Source organism: Ambystoma mexicanum, chromosome 4p, assembly GCF_040938575.1.
Source record: "Ambystoma mexicanum isolate Mex_15411 chromosome 4p, UKY_AmexF1_1, whole genome shotgun sequence".
Lineage (NCBI taxonomy): Eukaryota > Metazoa > Chordata > Amphibia > Caudata > Ambystomatidae > Ambystoma > Ambystoma mexicanum.
In genome coordinates this window covers 585,010,290-585,029,672 of record NC_090927.1, presented here as the reverse complement: position 1 = coordinate 585,029,672, position 19,383 = coordinate 585,010,290, and the positions used below count along the sequence as shown (strand labels likewise).

General features: G+C 44.7%; 1 protein-coding gene across 1 annotated transcript in view; it reads right to left on the bottom strand.

The window, feature by feature from the left end:
• Positions 1-19,383, bottom strand: part of LRRC1 (leucine rich repeat containing 1) — a 694,627-nt gene that overhangs the window by 212,738 nt on the left and 462,506 nt on the right. The window contains exon 6 of the mRNA XM_069606135.1: positions 7,921-7,984. Coding sequence (XP_069462236.1) covers positions 7,921-7,984 — 64 coding nt within the window. The remainder of the gene's footprint in view (positions 1-7,920; positions 7,985-19,383) is intronic.

Genomic DNA, 19,383 nt, shown 5'->3' with positions numbered 1-19,383 from the left:
CCACCCGCTATCAACTCGAAAGCCCTCCTGGTCGGCCGGCCTCCTCCTCCTCCTCCCTCTCTAACCTTTACACCACCCATACTAAGCCCTCCCATCCTTCAAACCCCCTTTGCAGCTTCACATCTAATGCCATGCCACGACCCGCTCATCGCATACGGTCCGCGCTACAGAACTTCTCTGTGTGTCCCCATAACCCCTGCACTATCATGACACTACCTATATTGGCACATATCAGGGCACACAGTCCTGCTCACGTTCCTGAAATTCTAAGTGCTTTACAGGATAGGACCAGATGTTTTACGGTTTCCCTCTCCTCCTTCAGTTTACAGCCAGTGTGTCTCATTGTCCCTGTGTCTCTCGATGTCAAGACCTCCTGAGTTGGTTATAGGATCAGCCGTAATCTCATAAGCATTGTTAATTATGATTCTCGTGAAGACTGTATTGTCCACATCAGATCTTATGTGACCTCACTGCCGGCCTGTTGGTACAACCCGCATTAGCATTGTTAATTATTATTCTCTTGCAGACTATACTGCCCGCACCTGATTGTATGTGACCCACTGCTGCGTGCCGGCACACCCAACATTGTTTTTGCTAATTGTGATCCACCTGCAGAATGTATTACCCGTACTAGAGCACCTGCAACCTGGGTGCATTAAACTGCCTCCACCTGCACCTGAAACTCCAAGCAACAGATCCTACAAGACGACAACTGTGTTCTTCCTGCCCTGCACCAACAGCCCCAAAGAGCCCCCACTCTGTGAGACACCTGAAGGTGACTCACCCGCTAGTCCCTGGGATCTGTAATCCAGGTGGCCAGGACATAGCCATTACTTTTGAATCCAGTTCCTGGGGGTGGACCAGTATGAGAGGATCTCCTGGGTGAGGGGTCCTCCGGGAGTGGGACACCGGATGGCAAGACGCAGTATCCCCTTCCGATACCACCTTTACCCCATCCTACCAGGTAAGATATTGAGGAACTCAACCCCCCCCACCCCCCCTTCGCAACACAAACACTTTCTCATGGACAGGTCGCTATGAGAGAAAACGGACTAACACCCAAGCCGTATACCTGAAATGTCCCAATACAATGGTCAGGCAGAGTCAGGCAATTACTGACCATCATACACACCCGACTTCCATCACACTTCCCCACACGGATAAAAAGGCAGAGCACAAGAGCACACAAGGCAAAGCACATGAGGAAGCAGCAGTTCCAAGATGGCAGTTTAACAAGAAGAGAAAGACAGTAAAACAGAAGGGGATTGCAAGGAGGGAAGTGTCCTTGGCCTTTTCAACGAGGAACCGTTACTTTCAAAAACCCTCAAGAATAGACAGCGTAAAACCAGGAAACAAGACTGAAGAATCCTGCATTGTATGTCGGAGGTATCCAGGGCTCTCCCGTGTCGATAGTCAAGGCAGGGAGAATCGCTTGCCACTGTGGTACTGTCCTTGGCTCCTACAACAAAGCAGCACCAGTGAAATCAACACAGGCGGTGAGTTGGGGAGACTGATCTGTGTTGAAGCCAAGGTTGCAAGCAGCAACATTGTATGATGAACGCTGAAGCAAACAGTGTATGAAACACATGTGATAACCAACGCGAGTAAAAGGTTAACAGCAGATGAGTGATTGAACTTTGAAACCGAGATACGATGCCCTTGTTAGAGTGGTACGGCACTGCATGGCTGCTCATTCAAAAAAAGTCCCTGTAGGGTGTCCAACTGAGAGTTAAGAAAGGTGAAAGATTGGCAAAGGAACGGTACGCCAAAGTAGTCCTGAGACGGGTGAAGTAAAATCCTGTGCACAATCGAAAGTCTTTGATGTTGATACTGCCAACCAAGTTGATGACAAAGTGAGAAAGTCGGTCTGAGCCCGGCAGAGGGGGATCCGGTGTGCATAGGAATACACCCAAACAGTTGAACATTGTGTCAAAAGGGGCCCGAGACTGGCTGAGGGAGATCCCGAGGTGGATAGCGAATCACCTGAGAAATTGTGTGAAAAACGTAGAGGAAAGGTACCTATTGTTTGTTGCATCATGACCTCTGAAAGAAGAGACTTTGAAATGCAAAGAGACTTGGGCACAGAAGGCCCTGGTGCTAATGTTTGAACTGCACCCTCATGCTAGAGACTGTGCTAAGCTCGAGTGCACCGCCTGTCCCGTGCTAAAAAACTTGGGGAAAGGAGGCTAACGGCCTGAACATCCTGACATATCGTTTCTTAAACACTTCTTTCTTTCATGCAACAATGTTTCCCACACTATTTGTATTTAGAGGTAAGGATTGTCAATAGGTTTATTAGTGTAGGCCCTTTTAATTTGACAAGACACCACGACGATTGCGTTATTTTTTCATGGTCGTAGCTTGCTCCCATCGGTAGATTTAAGATTCGATAGCCATTTTCTAAGTTCAATAAACACCCTTGAACTGTGGTCACTTGTGTCTGTTTTATTGTTGATACCACAACTCCCACCTCCCTCACCGTTCGTACCATACCTGGAATGGATTGGCACGCCAACTCATCAGATAAACCTAGTGAATACTAGATTTTTTAATCTGGAGGCAGTCTGTGTCCATGTACATCTACTTTAAGATATCAAACCGGGGCCACTTTGTTAAAGGGACAAATAAAATCCCTTCACAATCCATATCGCAGTGCAAACCTGGCCTTGGTAGCAAAGGCAGGCAACTGTATTTTGACAAGGAGGGACTAGTGGCATGTCCTCATGTTTTTGTGGAGTGCATTAGTATTTGTGATGAATTCCTGGGGCAGTTGAATGTACTGTGTCAGATTCCTTGTGCTGTATGCACTTCCCAATTGGATCTCTAATGATAAATGTCAGGAAATGTTATCCACAACCACCCCAACTTTACCTAATCCTGCCCGTAGGCAAAACCCACAGCCCCAATGCTGCTATGTTTAACACAGAAGTAAAGTGACCAACGTTTTCTCACAATATTGGTATGTATTATATTGTACTAATACTCTATTTTTTATATAAAGTTAGACTTTATCTGAGTAATTAAGTGTCATACAAAGGGAACAGTATTGATGAGAATTCGTGATAACCCAGAAAAAATTCCCCATAGATAATTTCAGTCTACCAGTCCTTTTCTAAAGACTGATTGAGCTAGCTGTTGTCATATATTGTGAACCTATAGGCAGCAGGATCTCACTGCTTTCAGGTAACACAGCTTGGACAAAATTATAATTCTACTAAGAGAATTCGTGTTACTTAGCTCAGAATATAATGCATTTAGGGGTTTTCAGTCTCAAATGAAGTTTGTAGACTCCTTTAATATTCCTATTTTTATACTCTGAATGTTACCTTTTCAGGGACCTGTCAATGTAGCTGCACAGCAACTATGGTAAGGAACACAATCCATAAATGATATAACAGAACAGTGGACCAGTTATAATGCAACATGGAACAGTGAATATTTACTTAGGCTTGTCAGGATTCCAGATAATTTGTAATTTTCCTTATTGTTTGAAAGGTGCTGCTATCCATTTTAATCTGTAAAGGACATTGATTGCAACCAGGAGGCAACGAGTGAGGGACAGGTTTGGGATGGTGCAAATTTTGTTGCAGCATGGAACGTCCATGGTGGCCAACTGAATGGGGAGGAATTGGGCCAGCTAGAAAAGGCAATAGGCCTTATTACGGGGGCCAACTGACTAAGCAGGTGTTTCTGAAATGCACATTGCCTCTGATCGCAGCATGATAAAGAGACTACTGAAATATGATTCTGAACATTACATCTTCTGCAGAGCAGTATGAGAGAGACATAGCATATGCTAAGGTGCAAGACATCCCGAATAACCAACAGAGGTTAATTAATTTTGCCACAGAGCAGGAAGCCTGGCCGATGGTTCTCACATTTTGGAATACAGCCCGATCTGGAAGCATTGCACTCCCTCTGAGAATTCAGTGGAGGGTGGAGCAGACATTCTCAGTGCTCTTTACAAACACCCAGGCCCACCCATGGAGTGTGAGCCCCTCCCCCCCAGCCCTGTCAAATACTGCCAGGTGCCTGGGGAGGATATCTTTGGGACTGGGACATCCACTGGGACATCGGGAGATGAGGATTCCTGAAGGACCACAGACGTATGTTGTCAGTGCCCCATTGCTTACTCCTGGTACTCGCTTAAGGATTGGAAAAGCGGTGGGAATTCGGGCTGATGGAACCTCTAAAAGTTGTCATATACTTGCAAGATAACTCCATGGGAATTGGTGAAGTAGGGGAGCGGGTGTGTTGGGAAAGAGAAGGTAATGATTTCTCCTTAGTTGGAGTGAAATGATTCAGCGGGTAAAAAGTTGTATCTGGATTAGTAATACCATCAGACAAAACATTCATTTCACGAGTACCATATTAAGCAATGGCTATACTGGCCAGCGGAAAGGGGTAAAGAATTAAGCATTAGCTATAATATTGCACTTAGTTAGAGCCCCGCACATTTCAGATTTTAAGACTTACTTGAGCTTTTGCCCCAAAATGGGAACATTTCTGGTTTAGATCGAAGAAAGCATGCTGTGCACATGAGGTATGATACTGAGAAACGTGCCATCGAAGCAACATGCAGAACAGACACATTATGCACCTCAAGACACATCATGTGCTTTGCAGAAAAAAAGCAGAAGCTCATCCTCACCATTCCCTGTATGTACTTTGGTTAGTAATATCAGCCCGTATGATTTAAGTTTGACATTTGCAGGGAAGGAAATATTTCAGTTCATTTCCATAACCAAGCACTGGAGAATACTAAATTAAAGAGAATCCATGGACGAGGGACTTTACCCTAGTTTACACGAGGAATCCAACCACTAATAAACATTGGAATAATGTGAATTGCAGTAAAAAATAAAAAGCTCAAGGTCAGTCCACACTGACCCAGTTATGGATAATGTAGAAATTTCTGTGATAAATGTGCAAGTAAAGATCATGCATTTTTGCTATATGGTTTTCTGCAATAACACAAAATGATGTGGCAGCAACAAAAAAACAAAATCTATGGCAAAATCTTGGGCACAAGGCTGATTAATGTTCTAACCCTAAATAATAAACCTCAATCAATCTGGCTTATCATAGGACCTCACATGATAACATTCGTAGAACAATCAATTTAACTGGAATAGACGTCTCGAAATAAAGATATACTTGGGCAAAAGATGCCAAAAAAGCGTGAGATCGGATCGATTGAGGGTTAAATTGAGGAAACCATCAGCCTCTGGCCACAAATGCAGCTCCTTGGTATTGGTAACTTTTTCACCCTTGTTCACTAAAATGAACTTTACCGGCCACATAACACTTTAGGGACATTGTTGCTGCGTCCCCCATCTTTAATTTTCATGCTTACAATGGAACCTTTGGCAATGTGTATTAGGTCAAACCAAAATATCCAGAGCCTTCTTGTGGAAAACATTTACGCACAAGATTGTGTTATATATGCCAGCAATGTCCCGCTCCTCAAAAACGCAGACATCCTTGCCCTCTCTTTCAGAAAGTGGCAGGATTCTCAATTATTTAGAATTCTCAGAGGTTAAATAATCCTGAATATGCCTCTACTATAGAACCCATGAAAGAATAAATATCCTTTTCAATTGACAAACACCTCGCTTGAATATCTGGGTATGAATCTCATTCCAAGGTGCATGGATCTACTCAAATATAACATCCCACCTTTATTCAAAAAACTATATCAGGACTTCGACAGATGGATCCCCACAAGAAATTGCTTGGATTGCAAGAATACACAAACAGAAAATAAACTGAATCCCTAGGCTCCTTTATGTTGGATTGAACACCCGTGCAAATTACAAAAAATAAACTTAATGCGGGAAGGGAAAACGCCTAGAAGTTAATAAAAGATCCTTGTTCTTTCTGCACTGTCTGGGAGGTTGAGTATCCTATGCAGATGATAGCTACTAGATTCAGAAATTGTACATATTTTCAAGGCCTGCACCACAAGGGTTGCCTAGGGGTGGAGCAAGAGGCATCAATTACTTTTCGCATTTACATTTCCTAAGGAGACTGATTCGTATAGAAAAAGAACTACATTAATGGACACAGAAAGCCCTTTATTTCACTTGCACAAATCACAAACAATATGGAGGGTGAGCTCAGGACTAGGACCATTTTCACCCCTCCTAAGTAATCTGTTATTTACTTCTAGACCACAAACTTTTTCATCAATAATCTCAAGGTGGTCTGGGCACAATGTTAGACTATTACATGTAGGACACACACCTCAAGTTTGAGTACTACAATCATAAATAAAGGTCCAGATACTACCAGATCCTCCTGTGGATCTCTAATCCTTTGAGTTTCGGGAAACAAATCCAGCAACTCCTCTAGAGTGAAACCTAAAAGAAAACCTAGGAAGGAGGATCATTTCGAGATTATATCGCATCCTTGAGGGTGTTAACCCAGATGAGAAATTGCACTATAGCCAAACGGAACAAGGGTTTAACAGCTAATCCTAGACTCCTGGTCTCGCATATGGTCAAGGACACAGAAAAGCTATAGATACACCACGACGAAAGAGTACCCTTATAAGATAATCCTTACATGACAATGCACTCAATGGCTTTATTTCTTCTCATTTGCGCCTGCATTGGAGTGAATATGGGGAAATTGCCACGCTAGACCACATGAAGTAGTCCTGCCCAAGTGTACAATTCTCCTGGAAGGAGATCCTCTGCAAGATGGGGACATTACCAGTCTTCAATATCTGATGAGCCCACTGGTGCTAGTTCTTGGGGACACAATGACAGACTGCATGGTTTATCTGGTCATTCTTCCACCCACATTACTAACCTCCTTTGCGCCATCAGGCAAACTCTGGTGCACTTCTGAAAAAATCCTGGAGGGCCGACAATTGGCTCTGTGAAGCAGCAGCATTTGGGAAACATAGGCTGTAGAGAAACTCGCAGCCATTTTATTGACTCATCATCAACGTTTTCTAAAGTGTGGGGCCCTTTCTGCAACTACTGCCAATCTTCGCTTAGGAGTGCAGATATGACCTTACTGAGATGCCCTCCTTTCCCTTGATCTGCAGGATCCTGGATTTTAGCATGATGGGAAGCATTCACAAACACACTCTAAAATTTCAGGCTTTGCGATTTCAAAGTTCAATGGTTTATCACACTCCCACTTTTAATTGAAACCTTTTTTGCCTTTGATGGCAATTATGTGTACTCATTAATCTCACTGCACCTTACCTGTGCTTTACATATGTTACTTTGTACACCAGAACAAAAAGGAAATTACAAACCACAGGTGCGGTAGCCATGTTGTTTGGCTTTGAGGCATGTATAAGCAAGGTTTCGCTCTCACAAAAACCATCAGGCTTTGCTCTATCGTAAGTGAGAGGCACATGAAGCGTGGCCGACAGAGGTGTCACAGGATAAACAAAAGCAAGGATGTATGTGAGCGAGGACCATTTGCTCCAACGGAAAGCAGAGGTGCGCAGGCAAGAGACCAAGCATTATTTTGAAATAGTTACTAATCCAATGTCATGGGAATCACTATTTCCTAGTAATGAGCAACTCTTTGCTCAGTCTAGGAGAAAAACCTATATAAAAGGGATCTGTTTTTTCCACTGGGGATTCACTTTTTCTGACGGGGATACAGATTGTTTCAAACAATTGCAGTGAAAAATAAAAGGGACGCCGATTGTGTTGCTAACCGAAAATTCCAGCGGTGAAAAATATTAAACCCATTATATTTCCTATGTATGTGCAAAGTCACTGGAGCAATGTAAGACTTGGTTTAATGCCAGAGGTTACCTAAATGCTCATTGTTCTAATTTCCAGCATCACGTTCTCCTTTAGTTAATTGAACACTCGATAAAGAATGGTCAAACGACATCTCTGCATCATTACACATTGTGCTTCAGAAAACATAGAAAGGCTTTCTTACCAAGTTGTACAGTTCATTGTTTCCTAAATCCAGTTCTTCCAGTCTACGGAGCTGGGCAATTGAGCTGTCGACAATACGAAAACATTCAATTAGAGAGGAAGAAATCATACAGCCATCCAAAAAACTGATCTTTACAACCAAATTGGTCGATTTCCATATTGCAAAGAGGACACAATTAACTTGTTAAGTACCAGCAATTCTCGTTTACCATTGTAGTAACTTACATAATAAAATAATTGGTCCTGGAACGAGTAGAAACGTATCGCTTTGGCCATGTAATTGCTTTCTGGGTTATCTAGAGTGCAGATTCACCAATGTCACACAGACTTCTCTTAACATACCAGGGGACCTGCATAACACCACTTCAAGAATGTCAGACAATGCATTTTTGTACACCACTAGTTCTGGAGAGGCGTGTATTTGAAGCTAGAACATAACGGGTTTAACTGCAATTAATGGATATATAGGAAGCCATAGTTCATACTGGTTGGGAAAAGACTTAAAAGTTGTTTCAGGAATGTATTTTTGCTCCTCATCAAACAATTACAACTAATGTAAGCTCACATTTCCGTCATAAATGCATGTCTGGCTTTTGCCTTAAAAATAGTCCATGGTGGTAACTTTGCCTTTTAATTTCCTCTGCATCAACAGCAATTTAGTATTTAAGGCAAAGGGGCCCACAGAGAAGAGGGGGCACTTCAAGCCCTCAGGCTCCCATGCACTTTGCATTAGTGACGTGATGAATCTTATGGACTCCTCACTAAATCCCTGCATAAGTCTCCACCCAGGTGGCCAGGTTGAAGGCAAATGCTTTCTGATCCTCACCTTGGGGTTGGTGTTCTGAGGGAGTATAACCTGGGAGGAGAATAGGGCCAGAGGAATGAGAGGACTCTGTGGATGAGGCAAAGTATTTAACTTCCTCTGGATGTCACCTCAATGGCAAAGTATGTAATGGCTTGTTGTAATCTTTTTGTTCCACAAGATACATATATAAATTGGGGTGAAAATCACAAACTCCTAGACCTTGGGTGAAATAAAAATCCCTCCAAAATCCTGGAGACATGTACAGCTAAAGACCTCCATAACACCCAAAGATAAAGCAAAAGCAAATCTGTAAAGAATAATGGCTTAAAAGAACTACCATCCCCTTTTCAATTAAGTCTGGTGGCTAATCCTTGTGATGTTACTTTAAAGAGTATTATAACAAACAGAATTGTGTTTAAAAGTAAAAATCAAACTTGAAAAACCAACTTTGCCATTTGGGACTTCAAGACCCATAATCCCTAAGTACTGGAATGAAAAAGAGGGCTAAAAAAGGTACAATGTTGTAGGAGGGGTCATACTGTTAACTCAGATGACCGACACCTGAGGGAGACAGTGACTTAAAAGGCCACCTCAGGTGCAAGTCATAAAGAAGAGCAGAGGGAGCAAGAAGCAGAAGGAGAGTGGTTCGTGCAGGCAGCCCAGGCAGAAGCGGGAGGAGTGGGAAGACGCCAGGACCACTGTTCGGCAGATATCAGCAAATAAGCGAGGGAAGCTTTCCTTCCCAGGAGGCTGTAAGTTGGCTGGTAGTTACCCCACACACGTGTTCAAGGTAGGCGTTCAGCAAGTAAGCAGCACTCACTTATGAGTGAAAGTCATTTTGAAAGTCATTTTGAATACGAACTATTGAAAAGCAACGAAAGCAGCGCTCACGTACAGTGAAAGGGGTTCTCAAAGTAATTTTGAATAATTAACTATTGAAAAGCATCGAAAGCCTTGCAGAACAAAACCGAATGACTAACTTTAAACGTGTGAGTGTTGAAAACCCAGCAACCAGATGAGTTGATCTTTTTAAGATCCGATACCTACAAGCATTGACCAAGCCAAGAGAGACTAAAATCAAAGAAATCCAATCCAGCAGATATTGCCAACGGCAGAAGGGGGCTAATGAAATGTCCATATGTTGTGAATTTTGTTGCCCATACTTTATACAACATGTGGTAAAAGCTGGTATAAACTCAGATTGCCAAAGCCAATAGAGATGCAGAATAACACATTACCCTTGTCAATATTTGCTTACTTGTGCAGCGGGGAAAGTGAGTAGCAAAAAGGCTGCCCTTCTGGAAAAGGATATTCGAGAGGAGCATTATTTACAGAAGAGTATTAAAGAGCACCAATGTGAATCTTGTTTTCCGTAAAGAGTTGCTAAAGGTTTCGAAGCTGCAAACTGTTGACTACTGTGAAGCCATTGTGAACCTCTTGTCAGTTGATCTTAATCACAAAAGCACTTCTTGTGAAGCACTGTTTGGGCAGGGGAGTATACACAGATGGCAAACATTTGGAGGAGTAGGCCTGGCATGGGAGCAAACCAGGTGTGAACCGAGGTAGTAGGCCTGGCATGGAAGTAAAACAAGGGTAAGTTGAAGAAGTGCTTCAAAGACAACTTATGTTGTTTATTGTGCTGAAGGAAGAACTATGTAAAACTGCTACAAAGAAGTTGTATTTCTTTAGAACTGATCACTTGTGGCAAATCATCCTGACCAAGACAATTATTGTTTCCATTGACAAACTGAGACGCTGTTCTTTTTATAAGTAGGATACATCGTACAATTGCTCGAGGAAGAGCCTTCTATTTTCTTTGGTGAATCACTGGGGTGTTGGAACTTTCTGTTGACAAGTTGAAGTTGCAAAGAATGTTGTTGGAACTTTGTTGAAAACCAGGCTTTCCTTCTTTTCTTTAACTGTGAAGCAGAATTCCACTTAAATCCGGGCAAGGGGAATTCACCTAGGTTATAAGGCGACTGTTATTCCATTGCAAACTCAATCATTGTGTTGAACTACCATTTATGTCCTCATTTATGTATTGCATGTTTTAGTGTGAGGGACAGATATCCTTTGTTAGAGAGAATTCCTTAGTGTATTTTACGCAGGGAAATCCTCATCAGGGTAGGGATAGTGAGGCATTTATCCAACCTTCTAATTTACTAAAAATGGCATTGGTTGAGAAACCTTCACAAAGTTGTCCGCCTCACATTTCTGACCCCTCACAATTGCCTACGATAGTTTCCTTCACATACATTGCAGAAGGTAAATATCTACCCTTTTGTATTTTCTTTACATGGAAATTAGTGACATTTGCAAGTGATGCAGTAGGTTCAGCACTGTTCCATGACCAACTATATTTGATTCATTTTTAAGTAGATAGTCTTTGCGAAAGGAATTACTAAAATGTCAGCCCGATTCTACCTTTTTACGTTTAACACCACTAAATTAAGGCAGATCAGGAAATCAATTTATCAAGCACTGAAAATAAAGATGATCCATAGCTCTATAACCCACTGGCGGCCCCCTACTGGGCTAATCATATGCACGTACGGCAGCTCTAGAAAGTCCATCATTGTTATGAAAATAATTTGCTGAACCATATATCCAAGATACTTCTTGCAAGCAATTTTTTGATCAGTGCTCTTCAGGATTCCAAAAAACAGTTCATCGTCATGCACCCATAGTTAAATCTACACTAAGGTGATCATCGCACCCCTGGTACTCCGATTTAAGGGCCCTATGTAATGCTAGTGTGAAAAATGTCAGCCAGAATAACATGGTGTTGATGCACAGCCATTTTGAACACTCGTCTCCCATTACAGTTATAAAGGCTTCATTTCCGCAGGCCTCACAGAATGAGCAAGTAGCAGGGAAAACAGAGCATGGTCACGAAAAAGCATTAGAGTGGGCTAACTGCGGGGAATAGTTATTGTATTGTCCATTGAAGGGAGCCTGAGAGCACTGCATGTGCATGATAAGAGGTCTGGGAATGCATGTGAGAGAGGGGTGCTGGGTTTTTTCACTTCTAACTGGATTTTTCCACCCCCTGTCCCCTCGACTTGTCATCTGCTATTCGGACGAGAGCAGAGTTCAGTTGGGAGGGGCGGGGCGATGCCCCTATAAAGGAGAGAGCATTATATGGAGAAAGTTAGTTGGATGTTGAAACCTTGGGTGATGCAATCTCGCTGAAAGGGAGGACGCTCCGCTTCAGACCACATTGGATGCAGTGATCCCTTTGCCCACCTCCTTAGGGACTAAGCAGTGTTGCTGGTGGCCAAGATGAAGTTTTCCTCTGCCTCTTCCCTAATGGTGAAGTTCCCTATATTCTAATTTCTTTCTATATATGTGTTTGTTCAAATGTGTAGGTTTATTGGTGTTTATATATTTACATGGAATAAATAAAGGGCCTGTAACGAGCCGTTCTATAATGTATGTGTGTGTTTTCTGCTAGTCGGAGTCCAATTACTTGTTTTTGAGGGAGAGGCTGGGGAGACGTAAGTATTAGTGTTTTCCCCATAGGGCCAAAACGACGCAAAAAACCCTAACAGAGGGTAGACAAAAGGAAAGATGATGGAGGCTATCCAAAAATTAATTTACCTTTTATGAAGCACACACGGCTTTACAGGGGTGCAAAAAAAGGAATTTTCAAGGCAAAGGCTTCTTTTGTACATAACTGCTTAGATACGTCACTCAGTATGCCCTAGGAGATTTTTCCTGTTAAATCGCCGGCCTATCCCAGAGGTATGGCACAAACTGCTACACCTTCCATTCAACTGGCCAACAAAGCAACCAGTTATTTATTTCCAAGATTGATACTACACCTCACAATCTTCAAGCTGGCATACAATCGGACCAATACAAGGATGTGTTACTTGCACTGTTCAAAGCTTCCAGTTTTGGATTTAAGGAAGTTTCTAGGGACATCGACCTACCCCTATTAGCTTAAACCGATTAAGATTAAGCTAGATATACCTCTTGCTATCTCTGTCCATCACTTAGCTCCTCGTTTGTCTGTTGTCCTATCCAACTTGGGCAACCTTTCCTTTCAACAAGGTTTTATCCCAGCCCCACTCAAAACTGTTTTCATTTCTCCCTAAAGAAAGCTTCTTTAGAGCCCACGCCTTTGAGCAACTATCATCCAACTGCTGGGTGAGCCTGGATTGGCAAGATTGGGTTAACAACAACTTAACTGCAAATGGTTGTAGAACAGAACCACGCCTGGGATCCACAACAATCTGATTTGCAACACTAGCATGGGATTGAATCTGCCCTCGCCTCAGTTTGGCCCGATATTCTTGTGCCTACAGATGATGGCCATCTGTCCTTATTGATCCTGTTGGGCTCATCTCCAGGCTTTGATAACGTGGATCATGACATTCTTTTCCGACAACTAAAAAACAGTAGTAACACCAGACCAAACGTTAGCCTGAATTAGGAGCTTTTTGTCCACCAGTCTGCACTGAGTCAAGCACAGCAATGTCTTATCTTCAGAGGCCTCCGTGACCTGTGGGGTGCCCCATGGTTGGACTTGCTCTGATTTGCAGTTTAACATGGATTTACAACCTTTGATGGGTATTTTTCGCAATTGTGATCTCCAGTGCCACTCCTCTGTTAATGACACGCAGCTCTATGTCGAAGCCGCTGGTCATGACTAACTTCACTCGGGGAGAGCAGTGACTGAGGTTTACATGTAGATTACAACTGAATCCATCAAAAACTGAAGTCATGTTGTTGGGATCCAAACTTTTAATAGATCTTTCATCACTTCTCTGCCCTTCTTGTCCTCTCTTTTTTGAATCCTCACCTCCCTGTCTAGCATGGTCAGGAATTTGGAAGTTGGATCTTTTGCAGTCCCTTTATATTAATGAAGTGGTAATAACAGCTTTTTTCCCCCGCCCGTCTTTGGCTACTAAAGAAAATTCTCCATTTCACCTGCAAATAAGATCACCCAGCAGATTGGGTACACTTACGAATTCCAATTTGGACTAGGTTAGTTCCATGGATGCAGGTATTCCGTGTAAACTGCTAGACCACCTTCACAAGGTGCAAAATGCAGCTATCCGACTCATCTTCAGACTACCGAAGTGTCATCCATCTCAAGTTTACACCGTATCCTACACTGGCTACAGGTTCAGAAATTCATTATCTTTAAGAAACCATGCTTTGTCTTTAATATTATGCTCTTCCAACAAATACTTACTAATCCCCAGCTCCCAATTTTCATTAAGAGGGCACAAACGGCTCTCCATAATGGGCCCTAGACTCCGACTTCACCTCCCACTGAAATGGTCAGTTGGATGTACTATCTTTGTTGCTTAAAAACACCCAGAATGTGAATTCTGCGTTCTGATACAAGTACACCTGCCCAGTTCCCTCTGGGATATGTGCATTACAAATAGCTCAGATCAAGTGTTAAAGAAGCTATGCATACCTGCTAAAGTTGCTTTATCTACATCTTGGAAAACTAGATCGTTACTGACTGTTTTGTATTCATCCTTTGTTAAAGAAGGAGGTACAGATGATCATAGTAATTGCCCGATAATACCCACAGACTACTCAAGCTTGAAAACTTGCATTCAAGAACTTTATTAATAGCACATATCCTTATAAATCTCAAAAATCTGTTGCATATTAAATCAATAAACATAGGCAACTGGAGATCCGTGGCATTAATGCACATTAGTACCCAGCGAGGGTCAATGAGCTTGTTACAAGAAAGCCCATTGGCCTTCGTCGGGGCATTACCCGGCCGACAAGTTTCCCTCACCGCTGCAGCTCCGGGGTTCCTTCCACGACTGGCCACTATTTAGTCCCTTCTCCCAGTTCCCTGGTGGCCATTTTATTTATTTTTTTACATTGATTTCAATGGCTCCCATGGAAAGCCATTATTTAGCCACTATGTAGTCCCTTCTCCCAATCCCCAGCAGACATTTTTTTTCTCAAGTCGACAAACTGTTGCAGCGCCGTTTTCTCAACTCGAGGAAAATTGCAATTTCTACCCTGGTACAACGTGCTGGGGGACCAATGGCAATATGACCCTCGGAGGGGGGCCATTACCGGTTGGATAATGACCCGGGTTCCGTTAAAGCCCTTGCTTCGGTCGGGTTACTAACTATGGCCCCGAGGGCATTACCAGACAAGTAATGCCCCCCCCCCCCACTCCTCGGGTCATGTTATTTAAATATAGACCTGTGTGCACTAACTGTCCAGAAAATCTTTATGAAAATAGTGATGCACATTTGGGTTTAATTACTGGATTTCATGTATTTATTATTATACAGTTATCGTCAACAAGAAACGGAGCCTGTCACTTTAAATGGAAATCCCTATTTAACTGGGACGAGGCGGCTGAAGCAGAGTGAGACCCCCACAACAAGCGGATGGCGAGAGACACGAACGTCAGCCAGGGAAGCCCCACAGCGACGTAATACCTGAAAGGGGAGGAGACTCTGCAACCTGCAGAGGCTGCAGGTTTGAAAACTGCTATGGACCCGAAAACAGAGCGCTGGGCGCCCAGCGTCTTTTGAGAAGGAAAGAGCGAGACGCTGATCATGGTGGCATGACCACACAGACTTCGCGGTGGACAGTGTCTACTAAACACTCAACCTGCATACTGGTCGGATACCCGCAGGACTGCCAATCCGTCCAGTAGGAGAGCACAGAACACGGGATACCAGAGTAACGAGAGATGGAGAGAAAGCATCAAACAGAGCAAAGAGATGCCCCAAAGACGTCCTAAAGAATCAAAGGCAACAGGGAGAACAGGAGATCTGGGAGGCCGCTGGGAAATCATTATGAGACTGCTCATAATCGTCCCAGTCAAATCGACAAGAGCATAATACGGCAAGTAAGAAAGTGGAATGAGGATAACGAGAGAAAACCAAATGCAATAAATATTGAGAGAAACTAAAACTCAAAAGCCTGGGGAGAAGCAGAGTGCTATAGACTATAACCAGAAGGAGAATCCTATGAAGAGGAAAAATACTTTAAATTAAGATAAAGAGAAGAGTTAGTACAAGATAAGTAGGGCTATCCAGGAAAAAAGTGAATTATCAACCAAAAAGCCAATCCCAACCTGGGAACCAAAGTTACGCAAAACACAATTCAGATCAAAGTATTCGTACAAGGTCAAAGAAAGCAATTTTTGCTAAAGAACAATAGTCTTCTAAAATGTTGAAATAATTACATGAACTGATTAAAGAAGTCACAAAAGAGCATTTAAAAATCAACTATTAAGAATAACCAGGAAGGACTTCCGGTTTGGCGGAGACCAAGATAGCCACTTGTTAAACAAGCTCTGTCCGACCCCGGGCGGGGAGCACCTATGAGCTGACAGGCTCCCACAGACGACATTAGCAAAGGTCCCCGACGACCCCTGAGCACAGTGAGCATTGGGCAGAAATGCAGGAGCGGGGTGGCTGCACCTGGGACCATTGTGCACTGAACCCATGGGAGCGGATGGGGAGACAGCAGTCGGCAGTGGGGCTTAGGTGGATCCCAAAGGAGCATCGTGAAGAGAACGAGTGGCGGCCGTGAAGAGGTGTGGACCTCAGAGCCACCCTTGTGATATTTCCCCCTAGTCCTGGGTGCTGCCGTGCGGCGCTGAGGGACTGCCAATGGAACTACTGAGTGAGCGTAAAACCACGTGGTGCAGCCTGGTGATCTGGCAAAATGCAAGACCTCTCCAGCCTGGGGAGGAGAAGCATGTGCGAATAGCTGGAGGGGCAGAGAGGAGTGCACATATTCAGTGATTTGCAAAGATCGGTGTGCAGCATCAGAAATTGGGGTCCCCCCCCCTGCCCACAACATTAAGCAGCACACAGCAGAGGAACACGGTGGAGGAAGCAGGAGGGGTGCCCGGTCACTGAGCTCACGATCGGCCAACGCCTGCCCGGGAGGCCCAGCTCTATAAAAGAAGTGGGATAGAGAAGCGCAGAGCAAGGCCCCCTGCAGAACCCTTATCCAGCTTGCAGGCCACCGCAGGGAGAAAGCAGGATTGGCTTGCCTGGAACCCCCTCCAGATAATGTGGCTAGCTGACCCGGGGGCGGGGACCCCTTCCCAAGACATGCTGTAGTCTCTGATCTGACTGGAGTGGGATGTGGTTCCTGTGAGGTGCTTTTTGGGGGTCTGTAGGAGGCACGCCCCACCTTATCTGGAGCCCCCCACTTGGGCTGAGGACTCAATCGGCCCAGAAAACGAGTGCGCTTGGTGGTGGGGGGAGGAAGAAGCACGCACTCAGGTCCCAAGGAGCAGAGAGGGGGGCCAGGAGGATAGCAATCTGGTGGGGGCTTGCTCGCCACGTAAAGCCTCTAAGAAGCAGAAATCATTGACTGCCCTGTGGCCCAAGCCGGAAAGGCTGAGCAATCGGAGGGGCACCCCCGGCACTGGAGGGAGACATGGCAGCGGCAAAGTAGGGAGGAGGAGGAGCTGCTTCGGCGCTCACGAAAGCACACCTGCTGGAGTGCATGGTGGTGCTGGAAGAGAAGCAGACCTCGTTGGCACGGCAACAGAGGTCTACATAAATCTCTGGATAACCTGGCCAAGGACATGAAACAGATAAACACCTGCATTGACAATGCTGAGGAATCCAATCATTCCCTGCATGAAGATGTGCACCACCTGCAAGGGGAGCTACAGGAGCCAAGTAGGTAATGGGAGGAGTCAACCATAGAAGATTTTCAGAATAGACACTGATGCGAGAACATAAGAATCTGGGGGCTGGAGGAGGGGTCAAGGGGTCCAATCTGAAGCCATGGGTGGTAAGTTTATTTGCAGACACCTTTTCAGCAGTACCATCGGACCACATTCAGATGGTCAGAGTGCACAGGGTGGGTCAGTTGTGGAGGGGCCCCTGAGCCCAACCCAGAGACGACATGAAATCTCATGCCTACACAGTAAAAGAGGAAATCCTGAAAGCATCCAGGTTCTGGGGGAGATTGTTTACGGGAAGCATAAACTCTTGATTTGTCACGACCTGGCCGCTCATCCCCTCCAAAAATTACTCATTTAGACCAGTGACAGGAAAGCATAAACAGGAACGGATCCCGTACCGTGGACTTTCCCCTTTGGCTTGATATTCACCTGGGAGGGAAGGCAGAGGAGATGCAGCACGCTGGAGGAGGCCGCAAGGATCCTGGGTATTTTACTTGAGCAGTTCAGAGGAGGAGGAGGAGGAGGAGAAGAGAAGATGGAGGAGACGCTGGGTTAGAAGCCCAGGAGAGAGAGGGGGGGGGGCGGAGCGGGGATCAGGAGGTGGGGTGCCATCTGTGGGCCTGGGGCAGAAGCCCTGGGAATCACCCCCTAACCGGGGTCTGAGCTTGGAATGAGGAGGGACAAAGAGCGCATGGCCCGATGTCAGGAAATATTGGCGGGTGTCCAGCCCGGGGGATGGTAGATGGGTGGAATCTTCCATGGGTGGAGAGGCTCTGAAGGATGTGTCCACCTCTATACACTGGTGAGTGGGGGGATTTACTAAGACTTCTGTTGGTGGTTTTAAATGTTGGGGTTTGGTTTGTGGGGTTGATGCATTGTCACAATGGGTACATGCCAGTAATGCCGTGGATGATTCTGGATAGACTTGGCTCAAACCAGGGCCCCAGCGTCTGATGGAATTAGGAGGTTTATATAAAAAAAAAAAGAGCCCTTATAATGCGATGGGGTTCTGCTGCATAACCTATAATGTAAGGGGGCTTAATTCCCCCAGAAAGCGCAGCACATTGCTCTACAAGTTAAAGAGGGTAGATATAGACATTGGGTTTCTCTAAGAGACACACCTAAGTAGCTGCAATGTGGGTAGACTTGAAACGTGGGAGTTGCTGTTGCAATTTTTCTTGGCATACCGTCTTAAGAAGAGGGGAGTCGGTATTCTCATTGGAGGCGGCTGGCGTTTCAGACCAACGGAAATAGAGAGGATAAAGAAGGGAGGTTTCTAATTGTAAAAGGGCTGTTGGGAGATACCAAAGTCACCCTAGCCATAGTGTATAGTCCCAACGCAGGGCAGATCGAGTTTCTCAGCTCTGTTTGGGGGACCTCCTGTTGTTCTGGGAGGGGCACATTATCCTGTGGGGTGTTGTCGATCTGCCTATGGACCCCAACTGGGACGAATCTAAGAAGGACTTACTGGGGAGCTACAAGGCCCACAGAAGCACATTGGGAGCAGCTGAGAGACTCTCACCTGGTGGATGCATGGGACTACACCTTTTCCCATTCTCATTGAGTCTATTCGAGGATTGACTACTTCTGAGTGGGGGCGGTTCCGATTCCTAAAATCAACTCTGTTGAAATAGGTACCATCAATTTCTCTGACCATGCCCCTGTTACCATGCATCTTACTCTCCCTACGGATAGCGGGATCCACAGGGGCTGGAGGCTTAATCATGTTCTCTTGAATGATAAGGTTGTGGTGGAAGAGGTTGGGGAGGCAATAGCGGAATACTTTGTTGAATCAGGTGGGTCAAGTTCAGGATGCTTTTAAGGCATATATTAGGGGGGTATATATCTCTAAGAGAGCTGGGGTGAATCGCCATAGGAGAGAACAGGCCACTCTTGTTGAACGGGACATTAAGGACAAGGAGAAGGAATATCGAGAGTAGGGGTCGTGGAAGGTGTTGCGAGCTTTGCAGGCAGCACAGAGACAAGTGAATATGATGGAGTCA